We start from the raw sequence: 25,587 nt of genomic DNA, 5'->3' as shown, positions 1-25,587 counted from the left end.
ACATCAAGATTGTCACCACGCCGTCGTGCTGACGGAACTCTTCCCCGACACTTTGCTGGATGGGAGTCCGGGGATCGTCATCGAGCTGAACGTGTGCTAGAACTCGGAGGTGCCGTAGTTTCGGTGCTTGATCGGTCGGGCCGTGAAGACGTACGACTACATCAACCGTGTTGTCATAACGCTTCCGCTGTCGGTCTACAAGGGTACATAGATCACACTCTCCCCTCTCGTTGCTATGCATCACCATGATCTTGCGTGTGCGTAGGAATTTTTTTGAAATTACTACGTTCCCCAACATCCCCGTGATCAACACTTTGATCACTATGTTCGTTATCCTCGTTACTACTTTTGTTCTCTTTATTCGTATCCATATTCTGGTATCATGTGATCTTAATCACATGTGTCTGGACATGCTATAATGATAAGCAATACCGAGTGGTCTCAAAGAGTATCTCTCTATTGTTTGAGGAGCAAATCCCAGTCTTGAACTATCGATGCTGAGACATACATTTCTACCTGTAAGTTATTTTTATTCATATATCCTGTTATAGAGTGACATTCAGTAACCCCAAAGTAACCATCCGGTATGTTAGTATACAATATTCTCATGGTCTAAGTAAGTAAGTAAACGTTAACACTTTATATGAAAATATCGACAACACAATAACGATGTGATCTTGAAGTAATTCATAAATTGGATATATCCAACTCCATTGTCCTGATAACAATGTGTGCTCATTATTAATAGCCTCCTAGCAATGCTCATGATCAGGAAAAACGGTGCTTTTTTTACTGACAGATGGATGGATGGCATATCAATGACGGACCTTGCTCGTTGGTTGTGAACAAAGTGAAGACACGACACAAAAATAGAAGAACAGTGAAAGAGGCTTTGGCCTGTCTATCTCGGATATTGCATGTTGGACCAAGTCTATCGCCCGCTGGGCTTATACAATTAGATAGAATATGGCAAAGGGTAAGCGCTATCATGCTAAATGACACTATCCCGGATTCCTTCAGATGGAGAGGGCGGCTTGAGGAGATTACTCAACCAAGTCCCCTATTGGTTGTTGTGCCAAAGGAAACCTATGTTAATAGGGGTGAAGTGAATTTGGAGCTATTGAGCACCGCTTAAGGGCAATATCTTTTCATGGCTTTCCCTACAACATAGGCTATTGACGTCCGATCGACGTGCCAGACATAATCTGCAGGATGACACTTTGCCCTACTTCCCTTATGACGAAGAGGAGGACACAGTTGATCACATTATTGTTCATTGCGTTGTGGCGAGAGAAACTTGGTATAGATGGTTCATCAGGCTCCAAATTCATGTTGTTGAGCCCTCTAGCCCTGATAAATTCCAAGAGTGGTGGCTGAGATCCAGGACGATATTCCAATTATGAATTAGGAGAGATATCGACTCTATCAAAATCCCGAATGCCTAGACTCTGGAATCAGAGGAACGCTAGGGTTTTCCACAACCGGGACCGACAACTTTCGGGCATGACACCAGTGGATAATATCTTTGATGAACTCAACAATTGAAGGGAGGCTAGTGCAGCGTGTTCAGATAGCTTCACGAGAGTGTAGCCTCTATTTACTGGTGAGGTGTCATTTGACCGGCTGTATTGGGTACAATACATGAAGGTCTTCTGGTAAAAATGTTTCTCTACCTTCTATAAAAATATGCTGGCATCATGCCATTGATGTACTCCCGAAAAAAATGACCAGGAAAACAAGATCATCATAAATATATGAGCTAGTCTTAGAGGCATGACTAGGGATCATATTGGTATTTATGCTTTCACACATGCAATTGAGTTTTCCTCCCAATTTCATATTCAAGAATCAATGCAATTATACACAAAAATATAAACTAAATTATGAACTTGAAAAATATAATAATAAATATATTATTGTCTGCAGGGCATATTTCCAACAGCTAGACAAACCTGAGGAAGATATTATCTCACAAGCTCGGTGGCGCGCCTAAACTGGTCAAATGTCACCGTCAAGTGAAGGAGCCAAATGAGTAAGATATGAAGTACTGTCGTGGTGGACACCCTTCCCAGATCTCCCAGATGCCACAGGTGAATAGAAAGTAAGGTCCACATGAATTCTCATCTAAATTGCCCCATATGTCTACCGAGGAGAAGTTTGTTTGGTTTCAAACCCCGATTCAAACCGAAGGAGTACACCATGCTAATGTGCCTTGGGTGATCCGCATCTACGGGGCATGCGCTAATGAGCACACTGAACTGCCCATGTGGCCGAGAGTCCTCACATCCAAGCACAACGACACAATTATCACCCCTTCGGCCGCCGGAGCAGAATGCAGAGGAGAGTGGGACTCGTGGCGTTGTTGGTGGAGAGTGGTGGCAGCTAGCTTTTTCTCGAGAGTGAGGGGTTCAAAAAAGGACCACGTGTTGTTTTAGCGTTTAACTATCAATCCAAATTATGTTCAAAAGTAAATAAATATATAAGGCAAAGCTGAATTAAAACATTGTTTTCCTCAAAACGGGGGCAATAGATTTGTCTCATTGATTTTTTTAAAAATTACCTGATTAATTTAACAAAAAACCGAGGAAACTACTACAACATGATCTTATGCGGACTACCCAGCCCCGATACTTGCATCCCAACATCGTAAGGTGTACCAATCGAAAACACACCGACAAAGACAGCGGACACGATGATTCTAAAGGAAGACAACCCTCCATCAAGCAACTGCAGACGCCTTCACTGTTGCTCCACTCTTATTGCTTCTGCTCCCGAATGACTTCTCCTTCAGGGAAGTCAGAACAATGTCTAGTCGTGGAACTAAAATGTTTGATTTCTGAGTACCGGCCATGCTTCTTAGCCCACTACAACTAAAGATATTATTTTCTTTTCTTTCTACAAGTTTTTATTAGCTTATGGGGAAGAGAAAATAGATACGCACCCCCTCTAAAAAAAAAATACTCCGTACAAAACATGGCAGTACCATCTGATTGACCATGTTTATTGTTGAAAACGGAACGGAAGGGTTAGACGTGAGGAGCACAAATATCACGAACCGAATAAAATGTTAGCGTTAACATTTCTCCAAAAAAAAGTGTTAACAGGGGCATGTGCATGCACGCACGCGTGGTGGTCAAACGAGTGCATGGATGAAAATGCCGATTTTTGTCGGGTCAATCGAGAACGATTCCGGTCCCCTGCCTCCACGAAGAGAAGCGATTTCCCTGGCAGAAAACGAAGGGCAGCGATTTTAGGTCTCCTTTGATTTGGTTTGTAGGAATTTTATAGAATTTACAGGATAGAATTTGTAAAAGAAAATTTCCTTCGAAGATCTTTGGTTTGTAGGAATTGATTCCTATTCCTATGTACTCTCTCCGTCCCATAATATAAGAACGTTTTTAACACTATAATAGTGTTAAAAACGCTCTTATATTATGGGATAGAGGGAGTAGTATATGAATCAATCTTTCACATTTTGGAGGAAAAAAATATTAGCTAAGATTTAATGAAAAAATTTCTATTCTATGCATCAAATGACATCTCCTTCTCTATATAAATTGAGATGCATGTCATTGCACTTTCTATGATTTTTCTATTCCTATTATATTTCTATCCCATGAACCAAAAAAGGCCTTATTTCCCAAGAGAAAAAGACGAAATGCGTTTCTTCCGTCAAAAAAGTCCGAAATTCACGATCGCTTCTTGGGGTCGAGGATAGATACGATCATATGACACATTTGCCGAGACATGTGGGCGGAGAAGCGCGCAAGATAGTCGTGGCCGCAACAACAGCTTACGGTGCAAGCCACTGTTCCCTCACCGCTGGTTGGCGTTGCCTTCGCATCAATCCGTAAACTTTTGCAAGTGCGCGGAGAAAGCAAAGCCTCGGCTTGCGCCAAATAACAACACGGTCAGGTTAGGTTAGGGTTAGGGTTAGGCTCACCATGTGCATGTGCACGATTCCCCAAATTTAGCCACCGCCGAACCCCAGCGGCGGACGCAATAATCAGACAGCAGAGTTTCGTTCCGCATAATAACTAAACTAAACTAAACCAGTCCTACTTAAACTAAGCAGAGCTCATCAGCACCGTGTCTGTCAGTTCAGCTCAGCTCACCGGCTGCGCTTCTGTCCTGCTGAATCGAACCTAGCTGTTATTATTCCTTCCCAAGGTGGCAGCCACCCCTCGCCCTCCTCCTCTTAACTCCCGTCTCTCTCCTCTCTCTCTCTAGCCTAGCGTTTTCTCGCTCCGAGTAAAGCTGAAAACTCCTCAAGTCCAAGAAAAAAGCCACCTTTATCTCCTCCCTTCCCCTGCCGGCTCCCTCCGGTCCGGTCCAGACGGTGGTGGTGGGCTCTGCCTCTTCTCGAGGCGCTTTCTCCGGCGCATTTGCTGCTCCGCCTCGGGGGCGCTTGGAGCGGTTGGCGGCGGAGGGGCGTCGATCTCGGGCCGGATCTCGCCGAATGCCCGCCGCGGGGCGCTCCGGTGGGCCGGGACAGGTGCGTGCGTTCACCGGATCCGGCTTCTTCTTTCTTGTGTTCTTCACGAGCGTACTGTTCTTGCCGGCCTTCTTCATTTCTGTTGCCGTTTCTCTTCTTTTCTTCCTTCTTTCTTTCCCCTCCGGATTAATAGCGGGACGGTTTTATTTATCATTTTCTACTACTAGTAATCTACTATCAGGAAACAAAAATCAATAGCAGTACTGCTCTTCGTGCTCTGATTTGAAGTTGGCTACGGAAATGCCTTCAACCTCACAAATAGAATGAGATGGAATGCAAAGATGTGAGTAATCTCGTCGTCGTAGTAGGTAAAAAGGGAGAGATATTATGGAACAGAAACTCTGGATATTCACATATTCCTCATTATTTTATACCAGCATATGTAAACTGATAAACAATACTGCGTAGAATAAATTCGGCGCTCGTTGCCAAACCTCAACCAGCAACGGTGGTCTGGTCCATACCTCCTCCCAACTCTCACGCCGTCATCTTCTCCCAAATCGGCGCCGCCCACCACTTACCCCCTCTCTTGGCTGGCGCCGCCCACCACGCCTGAGGTACCAATCCAGCTCTGAGCTCTCCTCCCCTTTCTGCTGCATTGGGCTGGAGGGGAGATCGGCGATCCCATTCCCACCAGGACTGATTTCTTCTTGGTAAAGAATCCCCAGCTTGCTTGGGTAGTTCTAGTTGGTCTTGACCTTTCCATTGCTGTGGGCCAACAAATCCAGTTCTTCATCCTGAGAAGTGTGAAGAACGCCTCCATAGTTAGGATTCTGTTTGCTTTACTATTTTTTATTGCTTCGTCCTGATCTCAGTGGGGATCCTGTGGTGTGATCCCGTGGGCTAGGGAATTTTGAATTTTTGCAAGTACTAAATATAAGAGCGTTTAGATCACTTACAGAGGGAGTACTTACTTTGCACTTTGACAATTTGCCACTATCTTAGAACTAGTTTGGTTGGGGATGCGAGTCAGTGCAGTTCTGTATATCTGATATTCTTGCCTTACTATCCGCTATACATGCCAGTCTTGCTTTACTAATTCCTGCATATTTCTACATCCAGCTTTTATCCTCTTATTAGAGGAGTAATATATAGCTTGAAATTGTACATGTCATCTCAAACATTTTGCACATTTTTTCGTCACTCAGGTCAACATTATGATGGGAAGGAGGAAGTTGCAAGTGGTGACCTTGGCGATCTTGTGTTTCTGGTCATCTGCTGGGATCTGCAAAGCACAATCAGTGGATTTCAAGCCTGCCGACAGCTACCTGGTTGACTGTGGGTCTGCCAAGGGCACGACGGTTCTCGGGAGGGACTTCGCTGCCGATGGGGCAGCTCCGGTGACCGTGGCCACCTCCCAAGACATCCTTGCCGGCACCTCGGCCAACGGGGTGTCCTCGTTTGACAACCCGGTGCTTTACCAGACTGCCCGCATCTTCACGAGCCCGTCATCCTATACTTTTCCTATCCAGAAGCAGGGGCGGCATTTTGTTCGCCTCTACTTCTACCCCTTCATCTACCAGAGTTATGATCTCTCCACCGCCAAGTTCACCGTGTCGACCCAAGATGTGCTCCTGCTCAGTGATTTCCAGCAGCCGGACAAGACGGCGCCACTGTTCAAGGAATACTCTTTGAACATCACACGTGACCAGCTTGTCATTTCCTTCAAGCCGTCAAACGGAATTGCATTCATCAATGCAATTGAAGTGATTTCTGTTCCAGATGATCTCATAGCCGATGTAGCCAATATGGTCAACCCTGTGCAGCAATACAGCGGTTTGACTACACAGTCACTGGAGACAGTGTATCGTGTCAACATGGGTGGTCCGAAGGTCTTCCCGAACAATGATACCCTCTCGAGGACTTGGCAGAAGGATCAGAAGTACATACTGAACCCCAGTGTGACTAAAACTGCTCAATATGGCAAGGCTATCAACTACAGGAAAGGTGGAGCAACTCCACTGACGGCCCCTGATATTGTGTACAGTACAGCTACAGAATTGGCGGCTTCAAACACATCCAACGCACTTTTCAACATGACATGGCAGTTTGATGTGGATGCAGGCTTCAGCTATCTGATAAGATTTCACTTCTGTGATATAGTCAGCAAGGCACTGAACCAGCTCTACTTCAATGCATATGTGGGAGGATTCTTTGCACAGCATGATCTTGATCTCTCAGAGCAATCGGTGAATCAATTGGCTACAGCTATCTATGTTGATGTGGTTCTTTCTTCAAATGATGCGTCGAGCAAGCTCAGCATCAGTATTGGTCCATCCACCTTGAACAATGCATTGCCTGATGGGATTCTGAATGGCCTTGAGATTATGAAGATGGGCAGTGGCTCTGGTTCTGCTTTCACTGTTGGGAATAACGGTTCAAACAAAAAGTTGCCCATAATTATTGGCTCAGTCCTTGGGGTTGTTGGGCTTCTGATAATTGTCCTTGTTGTGGTACTGCTTTGCCGGAGGAAGAAGACCGACGACAAGCAGCACTCCAAGACCTGGATGCCTTTCTCTATCAATGGGCTCACGTCTCTCAGTACAGGAAGTAGAACTTCTTATGGTACTACACTAACATCAGGTCTGAATGGAAGCTATGGATATCGCTTCGCCTTCAATGTGCTCCAAGAAGCAACAAACAATTTTGATGAGAGCTGGGTGATTGGAGTTGGAGGTTTTGGGAAAGTCTACAAGGGAGCTTTGAGGGATGACACAAAGGTTGCCGTGAAGCGAGGAAACCCCAAGTCCCAGCAAGGTCTGAATGAGTTCCGGACAGAGATCGAACTCCTTTCGCGTCTGCGTCATCGCCACCTGGTGTCTCTTATTGGGTACTGTGATGAAAGGAATGAGATGATCTTGGTCTATGAGTACATGGAGAACGGAACCGTCAAAAGCCACCTGTATGGTTCAGACAACCCCTCACTCAACTGGAAGCAGCGGCTGGAGATCTGCATTGGAGCAGCAAGGGGGCTACACTATCTTCATACCGGTTCTGCAAAGGCCATTATCCACCGTGATGTCAAGTCTGCAAACATCTTGCTTGATGAGAATCTCCTCGCGAAAGTCGCCGACTTTGGGCTATCAAAGACTGGGCCTGAGCTGGATCAGACTCACGTCAGCACTGCAGTGAAGGGCAGCTTTGGGTACCTCGACCCTGAATACTTCCGAAGGCAGCAGCTGACCGAGAAGTCAGACGTCTACTCCTTCGGTGTTGTCATGCTGGAGGTGCTCTGTGCGAGGCCGGTGATCGACCCTTCACTCCCGAGGGAAATGGTGAACTTGGCAGAGTGGGGAATGAAGTGGCAGAAGAGAGGGGAGCTGCACCAGATCGTCGACCAGAAGCTTTCCGGCGCGATCAGGCCGGACTCTCTGAGGAAGTTCGGTGAGACGGTGGAGAAGTGCCTGGCAGACTACGGCGTGGAGCGGCCGTCGATGGGGGACGTCCTCTGGAACTTGGAGTATGTCCTGCAGCTCCAGGACGTGGATTCTTCGACCGTGTCGGACGTGAACAGCATGAACCGGATCGTCGACCTGTCATCGCAGGTTCAGCACGTCAGTGCCATGGAGAGCATCAGCGTGACGATGGCGGAGGACGGAGCTTTGCACGAGCCTGACCACGACCTCTCCGACGTGTCGATGAGCCGGGTTTTCTCTCAGCTGATCAAAGCCGAGGGGAGGTGAAAAGGCGCCAGATGACCTGTAGGGTACCGGTAGAGGTGTGAGCAAGCCTTGGATTTTTCTTTTCCTGTTGAAGTTTACCTGAGGTGTGTCACGTGTAATTGGTTGTTTCATCCCTTGTAATTGCACTGAACTACGGTTTGGATTTCTGATGGCCGTACCTTACCCACTCGGCCACTTCTGTGGGCACACGATTGAGCAGATATAGGTATCTTCATTCATGTATGGAATCTATTCGGCTCTAGCCATATTTATGTACTGATGATGATGATCCGGCTAAACGCTGGATTCTGGAACTGGTGCACTCTCCTCTCTTGTGGTAGTAACAAAAGTATCATGCTGAGTGGCAATGTGTGCAATCTTCCGCTGTTCAGCGATAAATTCTCAAGATATGAAGCTAGGAGGCCGGGTCGTTCGAAACAAATCCAGAGGATTCAGCGGATGCTCAGCGCTGTTAGAAGTATAATTATGTTTGGGTCCGACTATGTTACTACATCGTACCTCACATCTACTCCCTCCCATTCCAAGTTAATACAAAGTTGAGCCATCTATTTTAGAGGTAGTAAGAGCATCTCTAGCAGACCCCATATAAATAGTCAAACTCGCAAAATAACCGTTTTTTGCGGTTTCAGTCGAAAAAACGAGCCCGAACAGACCCAGCAAAATCGTTCGACCCATAATTTTTTTTAAGAAGTCTAGTAAACGCGAATGCGAAACCCTCATATACATAGTTTTAAAGACAACTTTGACAAGACCCTGCATATCGGTCAACATTGCCGGTTGTTAGACTATGTATAGCTTCTGTACCTATGTACGTATATTGTACATATTGTAACACAACCATTATATATAATGAGATAAGCCACCCCTAGAGGGTCGTGCTGGTTCCCCAAAACTTATTGTCTTACATGGTATCACGCTAGGTTACGATCGCTTCCGCTTCTAAACCCTAATACCCGCACCGCCGCCGCAGCCGCCGCCGCCTTCACCGCCGCCGCCGCGCCACCGATCGCGCCGCCGCCATGTCGAGCGCCGCCACCACCGGTTCCACTGCTGCGGGCTTCCTTCCGGCCTCTCTTGCGGCTCTGCTCAACCTCCCGCTCGATGCCGTCTCTGTTCCGGCTCCGATCGGGACAAGGAGCATCGGCTCCGTCTTCTCCACGCCGCCGGCGCCCTCGCTTGGGCGTGACCTCGTGGTCCACACCGCGGCGCCGCCGTCCGCTGCGGACTCCGCAGGCGTCGTCCTGCCGCTCCTGCCGCAAGCGGATCACACTGCCCCGCTGGCGGGGTTGGCGGCGTCCGCCCCGGCCGCGGGCCTTGCGGCGTCCGCACCGGCCGCGAGCTTTGCGGCGCCCGCCCTGGCTGCGGTCCCGCCTCCTCCCGCATCGGCTTCGGTGCCTCCGGCTGCCTCCATGGTGTTTGCACCCCAGGCAGCCTCCTCGATGGGATCGTCTTCGCCGCCGTCGTTTCACTTCGGTCATCTCATCACCATCAAGCTCTCCGCCGACAACTACGTCTTCTGGCGTGCGCAGGTTCTCCCGCTCTTGGGGAGTCACTACCTGCTAGGCTACGTCGACGGATCGCTTCCCTGCCCACCCGCGCTGGTAGACAGCGTGCACGGTCCGGTCTACAATCCGGCCCATCGCGTCTGGACGGGGCAGGACCAGGCGAACCTCTCCTCCATCCAGGGGTCGCTCTCGCCGGCAGTTGCCGGCCTTGTTGTCTTCGCGAAGACGTCTCATGAGGCCTGGACCATCCTTGAGCGCACCTTTGCAGCGCAGTCCCAGGCTCGTGTCTCTGCACTTCGTCGTCAGCTTGGAGAGTGTCAGAAGCTTGACTCCACTGCCACTGAGTTCTACAACAAGGTCAAGGGCCTCGCCGACACATTGGCCTCCATTGGACAGCCCCTCACCGACTCCGAGTTCAACTCGTTTATTGTCAATGGTCTTGATGAGGAGTATGATGCCTTAGTCGAGATCATCAACGAGCGGGGCAACTCGACACCCATGCTGGCACACGAGGTTTTCTCTCGGCTCCTTCTCACTGAGCAACGGGTCGAGACTCGCCGCACCAGGGGCACTGGCTCCCTCTCGGCCAACGCCGCCACCAAGGGTGGACGCTCTTCTTCATCACCCCGGTCTCCCTTGGGGCTGCCACCGTCGCCCGCCTCGGCCCCCCCCCACCTACTGCGACCTTACCGGGGGCTGGCGGTCCACGTGTGTGTCAGCTTTGTGGCCGCGATGGGCACTGGGCCTCCAAGTGTCATAAGCGCTTCCAGCGAAGCTTCCTTGGTCTTGGCAATGACGGCAAAGATACACGCAACAATGCCCGTCAGGTCGCCATGGTTGATCGTCCCGCGCCGCAGAAGCAACAGGGACACACTCAGTCCTACTCCATCGATCCACACTGGTACATGGACTCTGGGGCGACAGAGCATCTAACCAGCGAGATGGGGAAGCTTCACACTCGTGAACCCTATCATGGCTCCGACAAGATCCACACCGCCAATGGAGCAGGTATGCACATCTCTCATATTGGTCAAGCATCTCTTCTCACTAGACATGCCAATAGGAGTCTTCAGCTTTGCAATGTTCTTCGAGTTCCATCTGTGACCCGTAATCTTCTTTCAGTTCCTAAACTCACACGTGATAATAATGTGCTTTGTGAATTTCACCCTTTTGATCTTTTTATTAAGGATCGGGGCACGAGGGACATTCTTCTTAGTGGGCGGTTGTGCCAGGGCCTCTACCGTCTGGAGCATCCTGGTGTCGCTCGTGTTTTCAGTGGAGTTCGGGTCTCTCCGTCACAGTGGCATGCTCGTCTTGGTCACCCGGCCACACCTATTGTCCGTCATATTTTGCGTCGTCATGAGCTTCCTAGTTTGTCTAGTAATAAAGATGTAGCAGTGTGTGATGCTTGTCAGCAGGGGAAGAGTCATCAACTTCCTTTTTCGGAGTCCAGTCGTGAGGTGAAACATCCTTTAGAACTTGTGTTTTCAGATGTATGGGGTCCTGCTCAGACTTCTGTCAGTGGTCATAATTACTATATCAGTTTCGTTGATGCTTATAGTCGCTTTACCTGGCTTTACCTTATTAAACACAAATCTGATGTGTTTGATATTTTTGTTCAGTTTCAAAAACATGTTGAACGTCTTCTCAAGCACAAAATTGTTCATGTCCAGTCAGACTGGGGGGCGAGTATCGCAACCTCAACTCTTTCTTTCAGTCGCTTGGGATAGCTCATCGTTTAGCATGTCCACATACTCATCAGCAGAATGGTTCAGTCGAGCGTAAGCATCGTCATATTGTTGAAGCTGGTCTTACTCTTTTGGCCCATGCATCTGTTCCGTTTCGGTTTTGGAGTGATGCTTTCACCACTGCATGCTTTCTCATCAACCGTACTCCTACTCGTGTTTTAAACATGAAGACTCCCATTGAGGTTCTCCTTAATGAACAACCTGATTATACCTTTCTCAAGGTATTTGGGTGTGCTTGCTGGCCGCATCTTCGTCCATATAACAAGCGCAAGCTTGAGTTTCGTTCTAAGAAGTGTGTTTTTCTTGGCTATAGCTCTCTTCATAAAGGTTACAAATGTCTTCATGTTCCCACTAATCGTGTCTATATATCTCGGGACGTCGTGTTTGATGAGCATGTTTTTCCCTTTGCCAACCTTCCTGTGTCCACTGTCGAACCACCATCCCTGCATTCATCCTCTGTTGCTTCTGACCAATTTGATGATGTTGCATACTCTCCTTTGCTGTTACCTAACCATGGTGCAGGAACCGGACGTGGAGCTCGTTTGGAGCTGTTGGAGGATTCACCATCATCATCGTCGTCTTCTGGTGGGCACATCGATCGCCCTATGTTGCATGGCATCGATTCACGTGCCCATGCATGGTCACCCGACGAGCCCGTCGCGCCGAGCATCTCCACTGCTCGGTGCGTTTCGCCAGCGGCCGCCGAGTCGCCCGTGGCTCGGCCCGTCACGCCGTCTTCGCCTGCGGCTCGGCCCGTCACGCCGTCTTCGCCCGCGGCTCGGGTCCTCACGTCGCCTTCATCAGCGGATCGGCCCGCGACACCGGCCGCGCCACGGCCCACTATGCCGAGCTCGCCATCGGCCCGGTCTGTGATGCCGGAGTCGCCAGCTGCTTCGTCTGCTCTGACGGTTTCGCCGGTGGGTCGGCCTTCTTCGCCAACTGAGTCCGAGGCTACCGTGACTGGCTCCTCGTCACCGGCTGACTCGTCAACGTCGCCGTCCTCCAGCCCGTTGCAGGCTGCTCCGTCGACCTCGGTGGTTCCTGTGTCCCGACCACATACACGCAGTCGCAGTGGCATTTTCAAACCTAAGGAACGTAAGGATAGTACAGTTGCTTGGTTGGCTGCTTGTTTGGCTGCTTCTGTTGCGGATCCATCTTCTGAGCCTCGCTCATATCAGGCTGCCCTGCGCATTCCACATTGGCGAGAGGCTATGGAGCAGGAGTTTCATGCTCTTCTTCGTAACAAGACATGGACTCTCGTTCCTCCACCACCACGGGTAAATGTTATCGACTCAAAATGGGTATTCAAAGTGAAGAAGCATTCGGATGGATCTATTGAGCGTTACAAAGCGCGACTTGTTGCTCGCGGTTTTCGGCAGCGTTATGGTCTTGACTATGAGGACACCTTCAGTCCTGTCGTCAAGCCTACCACTATTCGGCTTCTTCTCTCCATTGTTGTTTCTCGTGGTTGGTCACTTCGTCAACTTGATGTGCAGAATGCTTTTCTACATGGATTTTTGGAGGAAGAGGTTTATATGAAACAGCCGCCTGGTTTCTCTGATCCTGATCGTCTTGACTATATCTGTCGTCTTTCCAAAGCACTATATGGTTTGAAGCAAGCTCCTCGTGCCTGGCATGCCCGCCTTGCCTCTGCCCTTCGTGCTCATGGGTTTGTGCTGTCTACTGCTGACACTTCATTATTTCTTCTACAGAAGCCAGAAGTCACTATGTATCTTTTGGTATATGTCGATGATATTATCCTTGTCAGCTCTTCTCAGTATGCTGCTGATGCTCTTGTCTGCTCTCTTGGTGCTGATTTTGCGGTCAAAGATCTTGGGAAGCTTCACTACTTTCTTGGAGTTGAGGTCACTTCTCGTGCTACTGGTCTTGTCCTTACGCAGAAGAAGTACTCCTTGGAGTTGTTACAAAGAGCTGGCATGCTGAAGTGCAAACCGACCACCACACCCATGTCGTCTACCGACAAGATAACAGCTGTTGATGGTGAGCTTTTGTCTCCTGCGGATGCCACAGAGTACAGGAGCATTGTTGGTGGACTTCAGTACTTGACGATCACGAGACCAGATATCTCTTATGCTGTTAACAGGGTTTGTCAGTATCTTCAGGCTCCCAGAGATACTCATTGGGCTGCTGTTAAACGCATTCTTCGTTATGTTCAGTTCACCCTGACATTTGGTATGCATATTCGGCCGACTTCCTCTCGGGTCCTTTCGGCCTTCTCTGATGCAGATTGGGCTGGTAGCCCAGATGACAGGCGATCCACGGGGGGTTATGCAGTATTCTTTGGCTCTAATTTGATCGCCTGGAGTGCTCGGAAACAGGCTACTGTGTCACGTAGCAGTACTGAAGCTGAGTACAAGGCTGTGGCTAATGCTACTGCAGAGATTATTTGGGTGCAGTCTTTGCTTCAGGAGTTGGGTTTGTCTCAACCACAGCCTCCTATTCTTTGGTGTGATAACATCGGTGCTACATACCTTTCTGCAAATCCAGTATTTCATGCCCGAATGAAACACATTGAAGTTGACTATCACTTTGTACGGGAATGTGTATCACAGAAGCAACTCCAGATCAAGTTTATCTCATCTAAGGATCAACTTGCAGACATCTTCACTAAGCCTTTACCGCTGCCACAGTTTGAGGCTTGTAGGCGCAATCTTACCCTTCTCAGTTCTTTAGAAAGTGGCTAAGATTGAGGGAGGGTGTTAGACTATGTATAGCTTCTGTACCTATGTACGTATATTGTACATATTGTAACACAACCATTATATATAATGAGATAAGCCACCCCTAGAGGGTCGTGCTGGTTCCCCAAAACTTATTGTCTTACACCGGTTGAGGAATTTTTGCTCCTGCCAATGCCATGAAGCTCGTCCGCCCGCCGCGCCCGGCCGCCTGCCCGCTGCGCTCGTCTGCCCCGGCCACCGCACTTGCCCGCCGTCATCCGATAGCCGGCCGGCCTTCCGTCCCGGCCGTCGCGTTCTCCCGTGGCTCTCCAACGGAGCTAGCTAGCTAGCTCAATCCATTCGAACGAAGCTAGCTAGCTAGCAGCTCAATCCATTCGAACGGAGCGAGCTAGCTAGCTCGATGCGCCGATCGTTGGATCCGGCCGCCGTTCGTGCCGTCCCGGCAGCCCTGGCCTTCGCGCGCGCCGCGCTCGCCCTGGCCGTCCTGGCCTCCGCCCGCGCCGCGCTCGCCTCGCGTTTTTCCTTGTTCACCTGTTCGCTGGATTAACGCGAGGAAAAGGACAATAAAAAAAAAGAGTTAGCTCTGAGTCTGTTTGGTATATTTAGAGATTTTTTACAGGTTGATTATACGGGCTTGCCCGCGCCGGCCTGCATATACCTTTTTTCGAAATCACTAATTGAGGAGCGCTGCTCGCAACGATTAGTCGGGGAGCGCTCCGCGCGCGCCAAGTGTCACGCGCGGAGCGGTCGGGAGACTTTTCCGAGGCGCTCCGCGCGCGACACTTGTCGCGCGCACGGCGTCTCCCGTGTTTTTCGGTTTCTGGTTTCCCTTTTCAGTTTTTCCTTTTTTTCACTTTAGTTCTTATACTTTTAATGTTTTGTAAAACCTTTTGATCTGTTTTGAGATCTGTTTTCTCTCTGGTGTGGGCAAACCGTCATGGTCGGGAGACATTTTCGAGGCGCTCCGCGCGCGACACTTGTGAGACTGTTCTTTCTTTGCCGTCGTCTTCGTCCGTCGTGGCCGCCGCTCTTGTCGCGTGGTTATGGCGGCTCCTGTCCCGGCCGCCGCGCTTGTTGCCTGGTTTTACGGCGGTCCTTCTTTAGCGTCGACCGCGCTTCCCCGTTCGCGTGATTGCCGTTCCCTACTGGTTGCCTTCGTGGGTTTCCTGTTTCCCTTTAATGTTTCTCTTTTTGTTCCCATTATATTTCCGGGATATGGAGATTTATGGGGTAGTTACGGGTGGGGACTACCAATACTATCAGATGTCAAGTTTCAACTGGGTTTTATGTGATTAGTTCTTGATAATCATTGTGTTCCTTGCAGTTATGGCTTGTCCTTTTTGCCGTATGCCTGGTGGCCTGTGTTCTTCTGTTGATTCTTCTGTAGATGGGTTCAGTGTGGTCCTGGATCGGCGTTGTTGGAGGCGTGTTGTAAGAATACCATTTTATAATTGTTCAATTTTTGGCACACACGTTTATTTCTTTTGGTGCTGCTCATGCTATCTAGGTTTTGATTATGATCCTTGTTTTGATTTGTTCTGCAGTATGTTCCGTGTAGTGTTAGAGCTCATCTTGCTCGTTACATCGAGGAGTGCAGGGCTTTAGCCATAAGGAGGGGTGACGTAGATACTGATCTTGCTTTTCAGTGCAATGAGGGTTATTTGTATGGTGTTTTGTTTAGTCATGGTCAGTTGAGGAGTAAATTCCATGGTCCTTCCTGGGAACGATTGGTCAGTGATTATGGTGTTCGTCCTCGTGATATAATGACCATTAGGCTTGAACACTATGGAACATGGATTGGTATTGATTTTTCTCGTGTTGGTCGTGGAGATGCGTTGTCTCCTTTACCTTCTGTTGGTAAGGTTTATTTTTAAGGAAGTTTTTAGCTTGTTTTATTGCACATGATGATTTTTCTGTTCCCTTGAGCCTATGTAATTATATAGCTCTTGATGGTTTGAGCGACTCCGAGATGGAACTTGTTGGGAGTTGTTATTACACCCGTGGTGTTTTTCTTAATTACCAGTAGATGTATTTCATGAGGTGTCAACTCTTTGATGATGTCTACATACCTGTTGTCCTTTTGTTCACAGGATTGATTCCATGAATGTTAATGGTTATCATATGGTCAGATTTTGTTCCACTGTTTTTTCTTTGTTTCTGTTTATTTATTTATTTATTTTTATTATCTCTTCTATTTATAGTTTTTAATTTTTGTTCTATTTTTGATAGCTTGATGTTTTTGTCAGGTTATTCCTGGTATTGTTGTGAGGAGTTTGGAGGAGTTTGTGACTTTTCCTAGGACTGGCGTTTTAACCCTTGAAGTTACTTTGGAATCTGGTGATGATGATATATATGTGAGCACTCCTTGCTCCTACTTCATTGGCTTGGGTAGTAGAATGGTGTTCAAACAGGAAGGTTTCAGTGATTTTCTCCAGGCATCGTCTATTGAAGTAAACAGCTTGGTGCTGATAACTTTCAAAGAGCGTGATGGGAGGCTTGTTGTTATCTTCAATCTTCTGCCGCAGTGATGTTAGTTATAGCCTTTGAACATAAATGGATTTTGTTTAAAAATCTATGCTACGGCTTAATGTTGTCTTGATATATGAAACGATATGAACCTAAGAACCTAAGTGTTCATTGCTGTTGTATGTTTGTAGAAGAGGTATGGCTGTGCATCTCTTTTAAAGATGTTCTTTTGGACGGATATTATTTAATTGGGGTTATAGTTTTGAATACAGTAGAGACACGTGTGTTGTTTACTTTGAGGCACGGCTGTGTATCTCTTTTATGTGAGGCACGTGGATTAAGCAAATGAAGGCACATAATTAAAGTCAGTGCAGGTATGGTCGTGAGGAGGCACGGGTATACTGAGAGCTACGTGTGTGCAGCGCCAAAGCTGTACGGGTGAGATACTATGAGTTTGATGCGAGAGGCACATGTGTGTAGGACGTAGAGTTATTGTTGGTTTTATGTGAGGCACGTGGATTGAGCAAAACGGAGGCATGGAATTATAGTCAGTACAAGCACGGTTGTGGAGGTACGGGTATAGTGAGAGACGCATCTGTGGAGCACCAAAGTTGCATTGACGATCACGCGTGCGGAGCACGTAGAGTTACTTTGGGTTTCAAGTGGGGCACGTTGATCAAGCAAACAGAGGCACCGCAGTCAGTACAAGCACGGTTGTCTGGAGGCACGGTTTTGAACCCACTTGCTAGTGTCAAGATTCTAGAGGCACAGATGTACGACAGTAGAGGCATCTGTCCGAATATCTGGTTAGAGGGGCTCGGTTAATGATGCACATGTGTGTAGTCTCTAGGGTCACGGGTGCGTGGCACCACATGCATGGATTGAGTAGACACTTAGTGAGTCACTCTTGTAAATAGGTCAGTTGCACACAGTAGTGTAGTTTTGTGGCATCGTGCAGAACTGGTGTACGGAGAGGAACCTGTGTACAATAACAAGGATGTTCTAAATGGACAGAGCGGTGTTTGATGTGAAATGGAGGCCAGGATTTTTTTCAATGTGGTTAAGGTAACAAAGTTCTCGTCGCTTGTGACTGTGTACCGAATGATCTTCTGCAATATTTATGAATTGCTCACGCCAATGTTTAATAAGCATTGTACTGAGAGTTTACAACGATATCATCACATATTCTTGTAAATGCACGATGCATCTTGTAAAGGTTGAGTATGAAAATTATAATACAATATCGTGTGAGATATCTCTCGTTCTATAATCATGGATACAATATATGCTTGCTCAGTACTGGGACATAAGTTACTAATTGCATTTAGATATAACTTACTAATTGCATTTAGACATGCAAAACATAGTATGCATTTGTACATGAGCACACCACTGTGTTCAAAGTTCAAATGTAAAATAGTAATACAATACACATATCATCTTTGAGCAACAACAAACATATTTACAACATAGGTTCATACAATCCAAATTAGTACATGAGCACACCACTGTGTTCAAAGTTCAAACGTAAAATAGTAATACAATACACACAACATCTTTGAGCAACAACAAACATATTTACAACATAGGTTCATGCAATCCAAATTATGATAATAGTAGTTCCTACTAGTTTAATGTAGACATCCATTTTCTCGCAATTTACCAACCACTGTTTCCCTTCCGGCGCTTCTAGCTGCTGGAAGATCCCTCGTCATTGCTCTTACATGGGCGGAGTCTTTCTTTCATTGGTTGTTGGTGGAGATGACGTAGCCCGTTCTTGATGATTAGGATTCTATGGTACAACTCGTAGCTAACATACCCGTCCTTTGCCGCGTACTCAAGGTGTATCGGGGAAAGTGGCTTCCACTCCCAGAACTGGTGCTTCTCCTTTGGGAATGATTTCTTCATGTTCTTGTATGAGGGGTCAATGATGGCCACTGCAAGGTCAGCCATGGAGTCCCTTTCTCCACCACCCTTGATGCAGAATAGCCTCTGGATGTCGACATGGTGCTCGTCTGGAATTCTGATGCATGCACGGGCAAGCATGGTCTTGTCGTTCCTGGTGTCGACGCTAGTGAAAGTTACCGCTTTCCGTTGCAGGAAGTCAACTAACGCCTGGGAGCGCTCGGACCTACAGTAGTGGTATACAAGGACATGCTCGCGCATGGAAAGTTGGACGACGGTGATCCCTTGTCGTATGTAACTGCTCTTACGTGTGTACTCGCGGTCGAGGCCGGCGAGCTTGTTCTTCTCCTCCTTTAGCCATTCTTCATACTTGTTGATGATCCGCTCCACGGTCCTTGGGTCGTTGGTGTACACCACCTCGAGCATGGTTGTACCGTGGGTAGTGATGTGTTCAGTGAATGTTGTTAGTTTCCCGTCGTCCATGGCTGGAGGTGTGCGGTGGTGAACTGTGGCCGGCGAGAAACTTTCGAGGAAGAGGATGAAATGGAGTCGGAAAAGTGAAAGGGTTGTTTTGTCATGCAAAAAAGGAAACCGCCAAAGAGCAGTTGCTAGTCACGCGGCGGTTCTAGGCGTAGAATTTCGGAACCAAGGGTTTTTTTATCTGTTTTTTTAAGATTTTCACTTGTCTTTGTTCATTGATTTTTTTATTCGTTGCGTGCTGCCTGCGTGATGCATCTTTGGCTGTGATAGTAGTCGTGTAAACGTTAGAACATTCAGCAGATGCATGGTCGTGCCTTTGTTGTGAAACGTTTTTTTTCAGTTAATAATCTTCCTTGGTTAGGGAGGCACGGTTTTTATGTTATTCGGTGTACAAGTGTGTTTAGGAAAAGTTGAACTAAATATAGTTTGGACTTGAAAACGTAGTCCTGTTTGGTTTTTAATTGAGATATGTTTCACTAGATGGTTTGAATAAGTTTGATAACATCGTATTGCTAGAGGTTTTGAATCACAAACTGATTCTTGTTTCGTTTCATTTTTGAAAATGAAACTTTTTGTTTTTTGGTTTTTTGAATTGTGAACTGTTCAAAGGATAAGAACTACATTTTTTCGATTGAATCATTTCGATGGTTCAAACAACATTTGTTTTAAAGGATCATTCCGATGGTTGAAACAACAAGTTGAGTGTCTGTAAGAGCTACATAAGTTGCAAAAGAATATTCCTATAGTTCAAGCAAGCACATGGTCCATAATAGTTAAATTACTCTACCATCCTATCTAGCAAACTTATAGTAATCAGTGTTTTGCTCCTGGAGGCATCATGATGAAACGAGCGTTGAACATTCTAGGAGATGCACTGTTTGCTTCCATTTTAGGTGCTGGTTCCGACAGAATCTACATGATGCGCTGAATGATGATGGACACAGAATGGTCATTTCACTCTTTGAAAGTGATTAGAACAACGTTCTTTTCAACGAAGGATGCAGCTGATATGAAGTCTCTGAAAGAAGACTTTTGTATTACCATCCCGCCGTTGTTTTTGGAGATGTAGTACGATGAAGGAGTGATGACATGTGTATGTTCACCAGGAGCTTCAAGGGTTACCCTGCCATTGGTTGGCATGTCCATCCATCTCTTCAGTGTTGAGACAACGCTCCTCGGAATTTTCTAGAAGAAAATCGAAATTAAATAGAAATTAAAACCATTGATTTGTCACTTGGGCAATAAATAAAAGGATGTCTGAATATGGTGAGTGCACAAACATTAAGAAATTCCATATTCGAAGTAATATAGTTCCTGGCATGTTCAGGTTTGTGTGTAAACAAATAAAACAACATATTAAGAGAACAACAGAAGTTTTGTTGTTTTAGGTTTGAATAAATAGGTTTTTTATAATTTTACATATAAGCAATATTACGTCGGTATTGTTTATATTGCATATGAGCAAAATACTTTTGGTATTTTAATAAGGACAGTTGTAACCAACCATGACGTAGTCTTTGGTGTTAGTGTGAGTTAGGACATGGACAAATGGACGGCAACGGATGAAAGTATCTCCGAAAAGGCGTTGTAGAAAGAATCGTGTCTGGTCGTAGGTGAGCTCAATATCCTTAGAGTAGACAAAGCAGTGAACATGGTCGAAATCATCAGAAGAAAGATCATCGAGAGCTAGAAAAAGAAAAAGCTTTTAAAGTTAGATAAAGTTACATCCAACACGGGGTTAATATTATTCAGTTCGATTCATGCATATAAAATTACAGCGAAAGAAGATAAGTCTGTAATGTTTGTAATATTAAATACCTACCAACATGGGGTAATGGAAGCAGCCTTTTGTTATCTCAATATGTTTGTATTTCGAGATTGAGACCCTCGTCTGGTAGTTCAAATTCTATGCGGTCTCCAGCACGAAGTTCATAATCAGCCGCAAAGATGTTCCACTCACCACCGCAGAACTTTGTGTAGTTTGCCCTATGCTTAAACAAAGCATTGTAAGACCTTCCTTCATGTGTAAGAAGGGCTGGCTCTACCTGCTGTTTACGCAATTTTCTTGCTTCTTTCTTCTCTTCTTCAATGTATTCAACGAGAAAAGCTCTGACATTACAGGGCACATACTGGAAAAAGTAGTGCAAATAACAACCTGTAAGTATAAATTTGAACTTGCATACTGTAATGTTAAAAAATTTCTTAAATTTGATATGAATTTTTGATAAGAATTATAGATAACAACATAATTGTATTATAAATTAATGGACTATATTAATCAAGGCATAGGCAAGCAAACTAATGGAAATTGAAAACACAAGGCATGTGCGAAGAAGTGGCAGCAGGGGGACCTAGTGTAGGTGCATGGGGGTATGAGTGATAGTGACGATTTGTACTGTGTTGTAAGCAACTAATTTGTTAGTGATGCTTACTAACCATGCGGCTCCAGCAATTTTCATCAAGAATAACCTCAAACTCCTGGATAACTTCAGGGTGTGGTTCACAAGGGCCGCCTGGTTGGCGGCAGGCAGGGCATTTCATACCTAAATATTTCAGAAAAGCTATGTTAAGAAAACAAGAATATCATAACAATTTAAAAACAAGCTTCAACATGGAAGGTAGACAACGGCTAGCTTCAAATATGGTAGCTATATTGAAGGCGGGCAACGGCTACAAATTTACCATTAATCTTCTCATCTACTCCTTCGAGAAAAGCAGTATGACAGAGTTTATAACACTTGTTTAGATTTTCAAATGGTTTTTATATTCCGTTAGAGAATGAAGTCGTTGTATCGGATCTGATGCTTCAATAACTATCAAATGAAAAACCTAAACATAAAACGTAAATACGGATCGGAGCATGCTGCTTACGCATATGCTTTTTACCTGGGACAGAAGAAGAACGAGGGTTGACGAACGGAGATTTGGGTAGGGGAAGCTTAGGGCAAGCGCACACGGCTAGCAAAATCTACGAGAGAAGCACGGCTTGGAAGTTAATCAAGAGACCCAATAAAAACTCTTCAATAACTTGTTTGAAATGAGACTGTGTGCGGGGAAGAAGCACGAACCTTAAAAGTAGGCGGACGGATAAGGCAGATGGCTTGTGATGGGAAGCTTAGGGCAAGCACCCACGGCCAGCAACCTATGAGAGAAGTATGGCTTAGAAATTAATCGATTGTGTGCGGGTTAGAAGCACGAACCCTGGAAGCAGGAGACGGAGAAGAAGCACGAACCCTAGAAGCAAGCGACGGAGAAGGCAAATGAGTTGTCTTGTGGCTGAGGGAGTCAGAGCTTATTGAAATATAAAGGAGATGGGAGAGAGCAAGAGTAGTAATGAGTGCTTGCTACGTCTTGAGCTTGCCTTGGTTTTCCTCGAAGAGGAAGGGATGATGCAGCAGAGTAGCATAAGTATTTCCCTCAGTTTTTTAGAACCAAGGTATCAATCCAGTAGGAGGCCACGCTCAAGTCCCTCGTACCTGCACAAAGCGATATCTACTCGCAACCAACGCGATTAGGGGTTGTCAATCCCTTCACGGTCACTTACGAGAGTGAGATCTGATAGATATAATATTTTTGGTATAAAGATGCAAAGTAAAAAGTAAAATCAAAGTAAAAAGCAAAGCAAGATTAAAGTGATGGAGATTGATATGATGAGAATAGACCCGGGGGCCATAGGTTTCACTAGTGGCTTCTCTCAAGAGCATAAGTATTCTACGGTGGGTGAACAAATTACTGTTGAGCAATTGACAGAATTGAGCATAGTTATGAGAATATCTAGGCATGATCATGTATATAGGCATCACATCCGTGACAAGTAGATCGAAACGATTCTGCATCTACTACTATTACTCCACTCATCGACCGCTATCCAGCATGCATCTAGAGTATTAAGTTAAAAACAGAGTAACGCCTTAAGCAAGATGACATGATGTAGAGATATAAATTCATGCAATATGAAATAAACCCCATCTTGTTATCCTCGATGGCAACGATACAATACGTGCCTTGCCGCCCCTTCTGTCACTGGGTAAGGACACCGCAAGATCGAACCCAAAGCTAAGCACTTCTCCCATGGCAAGAACTACCAATCTAGTTGGCCAAACCAAATGGATAATTCGAAGAGACTTGCAAAGATAACCAATCGTACATAAAAAAAATTCAGAGAAGATTCAAATATTATTCATAGATAGACTTGATCATAAACCCACAATTCATCGATCTCAACAAACACACCGCAAAAAGAAGATTACATTGAATAGATCTCCACAAGAGAGGGGGAGAACTTTGTATTGAGATTCAAAGAGAGAGAAGAAGCCATCTAGCTACTAACTATGGACCCGAAGGTTTGAGGTAAACTACTCACACTTCATCGGAGAGGCTAGGATGATGTAGAAGCCCTCCGTGATAACGGCCCTCTTCCGACGGAGCTCCAGAACAGGCCCCAAGATGGGATCTCGTGGATGCAAAAAGTTGCGGTGGTGGAATTAGGTTTTTGGCTCCTGTTTTGATCGTTTGGGGGTACGTGTGTATATATAGGAGGAAGGAGTACGTCGGTGGAGCACCAAGGGGCCCACGAGGCAGGGGGGCACGCCCTAGGGGGGGGGGGCGCCCCCACCCTCGTGACCTCCTCTTTGACCCCCTGGAGTAGGGTCCAAGTCTCCTGGATCACGTTCGGTGAGAAAATCACGTTCCCGAAGATTTTATTCCGTTTGGACTCCGTTTGATATTCTGTTTATCCGAAACACTGAAATAGGCAAAAAACAGCAATTCTGGGCTGGGCCTCCGGTTAATAGGTTAGTCCCAAAAATAATATAAAAGTGGAAAATAAAGCCCAATATAGTCCAAAACAGTAGATACTATAGCATGGAGCAATAAAAAATTATAGATATGTTGGAGAAGTATCAGGCATCCCCAAGCTTAATTCCCGCTAGTCCTCGAGTAGGTAAATGATAAAAAGAGAATTTTTGATGCGAGTGCTACTTGGCATATTTTCAATGCAAATCTTCTTAATTGTGGTATGAATATTCAGATTAGAAAGATTCAAGACAAAAGTTTATATTGACATGAAAATAATAATACTTCAAGCATACTTACAAAGCAATTATGTCTTCTCAAAATAACATGGCCAAAGAAAGTTATGCCTACAAAATCATATAGTCTGGCTATGCTCCATCTTCACCACACAAAGTATTTAAATCATGCACAACCCCGATGACAAGCCAAGCAATTGTTTCATACTCTAACTTTTTCAGAACTTTTTCAATCTTCACGCAATACATGAGTGTGAGCCATGGATATAGCACTATAGGTGGAATAGAATGGTGGTTGTGGAGAAGACAAAAAGGAGGGGAAGATAGTCTCACATCAACTAGGCGTATCAACAGGCTATGGAGATGCCCATCAATAGATATCAATGTGAGTGAGTAGGGATTGCCATGCAACGGATGCACTAGAGCTATAAATGTATGAAAGCTCAACAAAAGAAACTAGTGGGTGTGCATCCAACTTGCTTGCTCACGAAGACCTAGGGCAATTTGAGGAAGCCCATCATTGGAATATACAAGCCAAGTTCTATAATGTAAAATTCCCACTAGTATATGAAAGTGACAACATATGAGACTCTCTATATGAAGAACATGGTGCTACTTTGAAGCACAATATATGAGACTCGCTATATCATGGTGCTACTTTGAAGCACAAGTGTGGAAAAAAGGATAGTAGCATTTCCCCTTTTTATTTATTTTCTTTTTTTGGGCCTTTTTTTCTTTGGCCTTTCTCTTTTTTATTGGGACAATGCTTTATTGAATGATGATCATCACACTTTTATTTATTTACAACTCAATGATTACAACTCGATGCTAAAACAAAGTATGACTCTATATGGATGCCTCTGGAGGTGTACCGTGATATGCAATGAATCAAGAGTGACAAGTATGAAGAAATTATGAATGGTGGCTTTGCCACAAATACTATGTCAACTACATGATCATGCTAAGCAATATGACAATGATGAATGTGTCATGATGAACTAGATGGTGGAAAGTTGCATGGCAATATATCTCGGAATGGCTATGGAAATGCCATAATAGGTAGGTATGGTGGCTGTTTTGAGGAAGGTATATGGTAGGTGTATGATACCGGCGAAAAGTGCGCGGTATTAGAGAGGCTAGCAAAGGTGGAAGGGTGAGAGTGCGTATAATCCATGGACTCAACATTAGTCATAAAGAACTCATATACTTATTGCAAAAATCTAGAAGTTATCAAAGCAAAGTATTACGCGCATGCTCCTAGGGGGATAGATTGGTAGGAAAAGACCATCGCTCGTCTCCGACCGCCACTCATAAGGAAGACAATCAATAAATAAATCATGCTCCGACTTCGTCACATAACGATTCACCATACATGCATGCTACGAGAATCACAAACTTTAACACAAGTATTCTTTAAATTCACAACTACTCAACTAGCATGACTTTAATATTATCACCTCCATATCTCAAAACAATTATCATGCTTCAATCTTTTCTTAGTATTCAACACACTCAAAAGAAAGTTTCACAAATCTTGAATACCAAGCATATTATTATTAAGCAAATTACCATG

At 45.8% G+C, this 25,587-nt stretch overlaps 1 protein-coding gene across 1 annotated transcript; it reads left to right on the top strand.

The window, feature by feature from the left end:
• Positions 1–4,172: 4,172 nt before the first annotated feature.
• LOC119328732 (receptor-like protein kinase HERK 1) lies at positions 4,173–8,472 on the top strand. The gene is made up of 2 exons (XM_037601707.1): positions 4,173–4,495; positions 5,644–8,472. The coding sequence occupies exons 1-2, from the start codon at positions 4,460–4,462 to the stop codon at positions 8,176–8,178; spliced, it is 2,571 nt and encodes an 856-aa protein (XP_037457604.1). The 5' UTR covers positions 4,173–4,459; the 3' UTR covers positions 8,179–8,472.
• Positions 8,473–25,587: the final 17,115 nt, after the last annotated feature.

This window comes from Triticum dicoccoides, chromosome 7A (genome assembly GCF_002162155.2).
Source record: "Triticum dicoccoides isolate Atlit2015 ecotype Zavitan chromosome 7A, WEW_v2.0, whole genome shotgun sequence".
Lineage (NCBI taxonomy): Eukaryota > Viridiplantae > Streptophyta > Magnoliopsida > Poales > Poaceae > Triticum > Triticum dicoccoides.
This window is presented reverse-complemented; position numbering and strand designations above follow the sequence as displayed.

Excerpts from the sequence above, each read along its gene's own strand:
- LOC119328732 (XM_037601707.1), top strand. The coding sequence starts at position 4,460 with ATGCCCGCCGCGGGGCGCTCCGGTGGGCCGGGACAG. Across the intron at positions 4,496-5,643 it reads GCTCCGGTGGGCCGGGACAG|GTCAACATTATGATGGGAAG; the intron begins GTGCGTGCGTTC and ends TTCGTCACTCAG.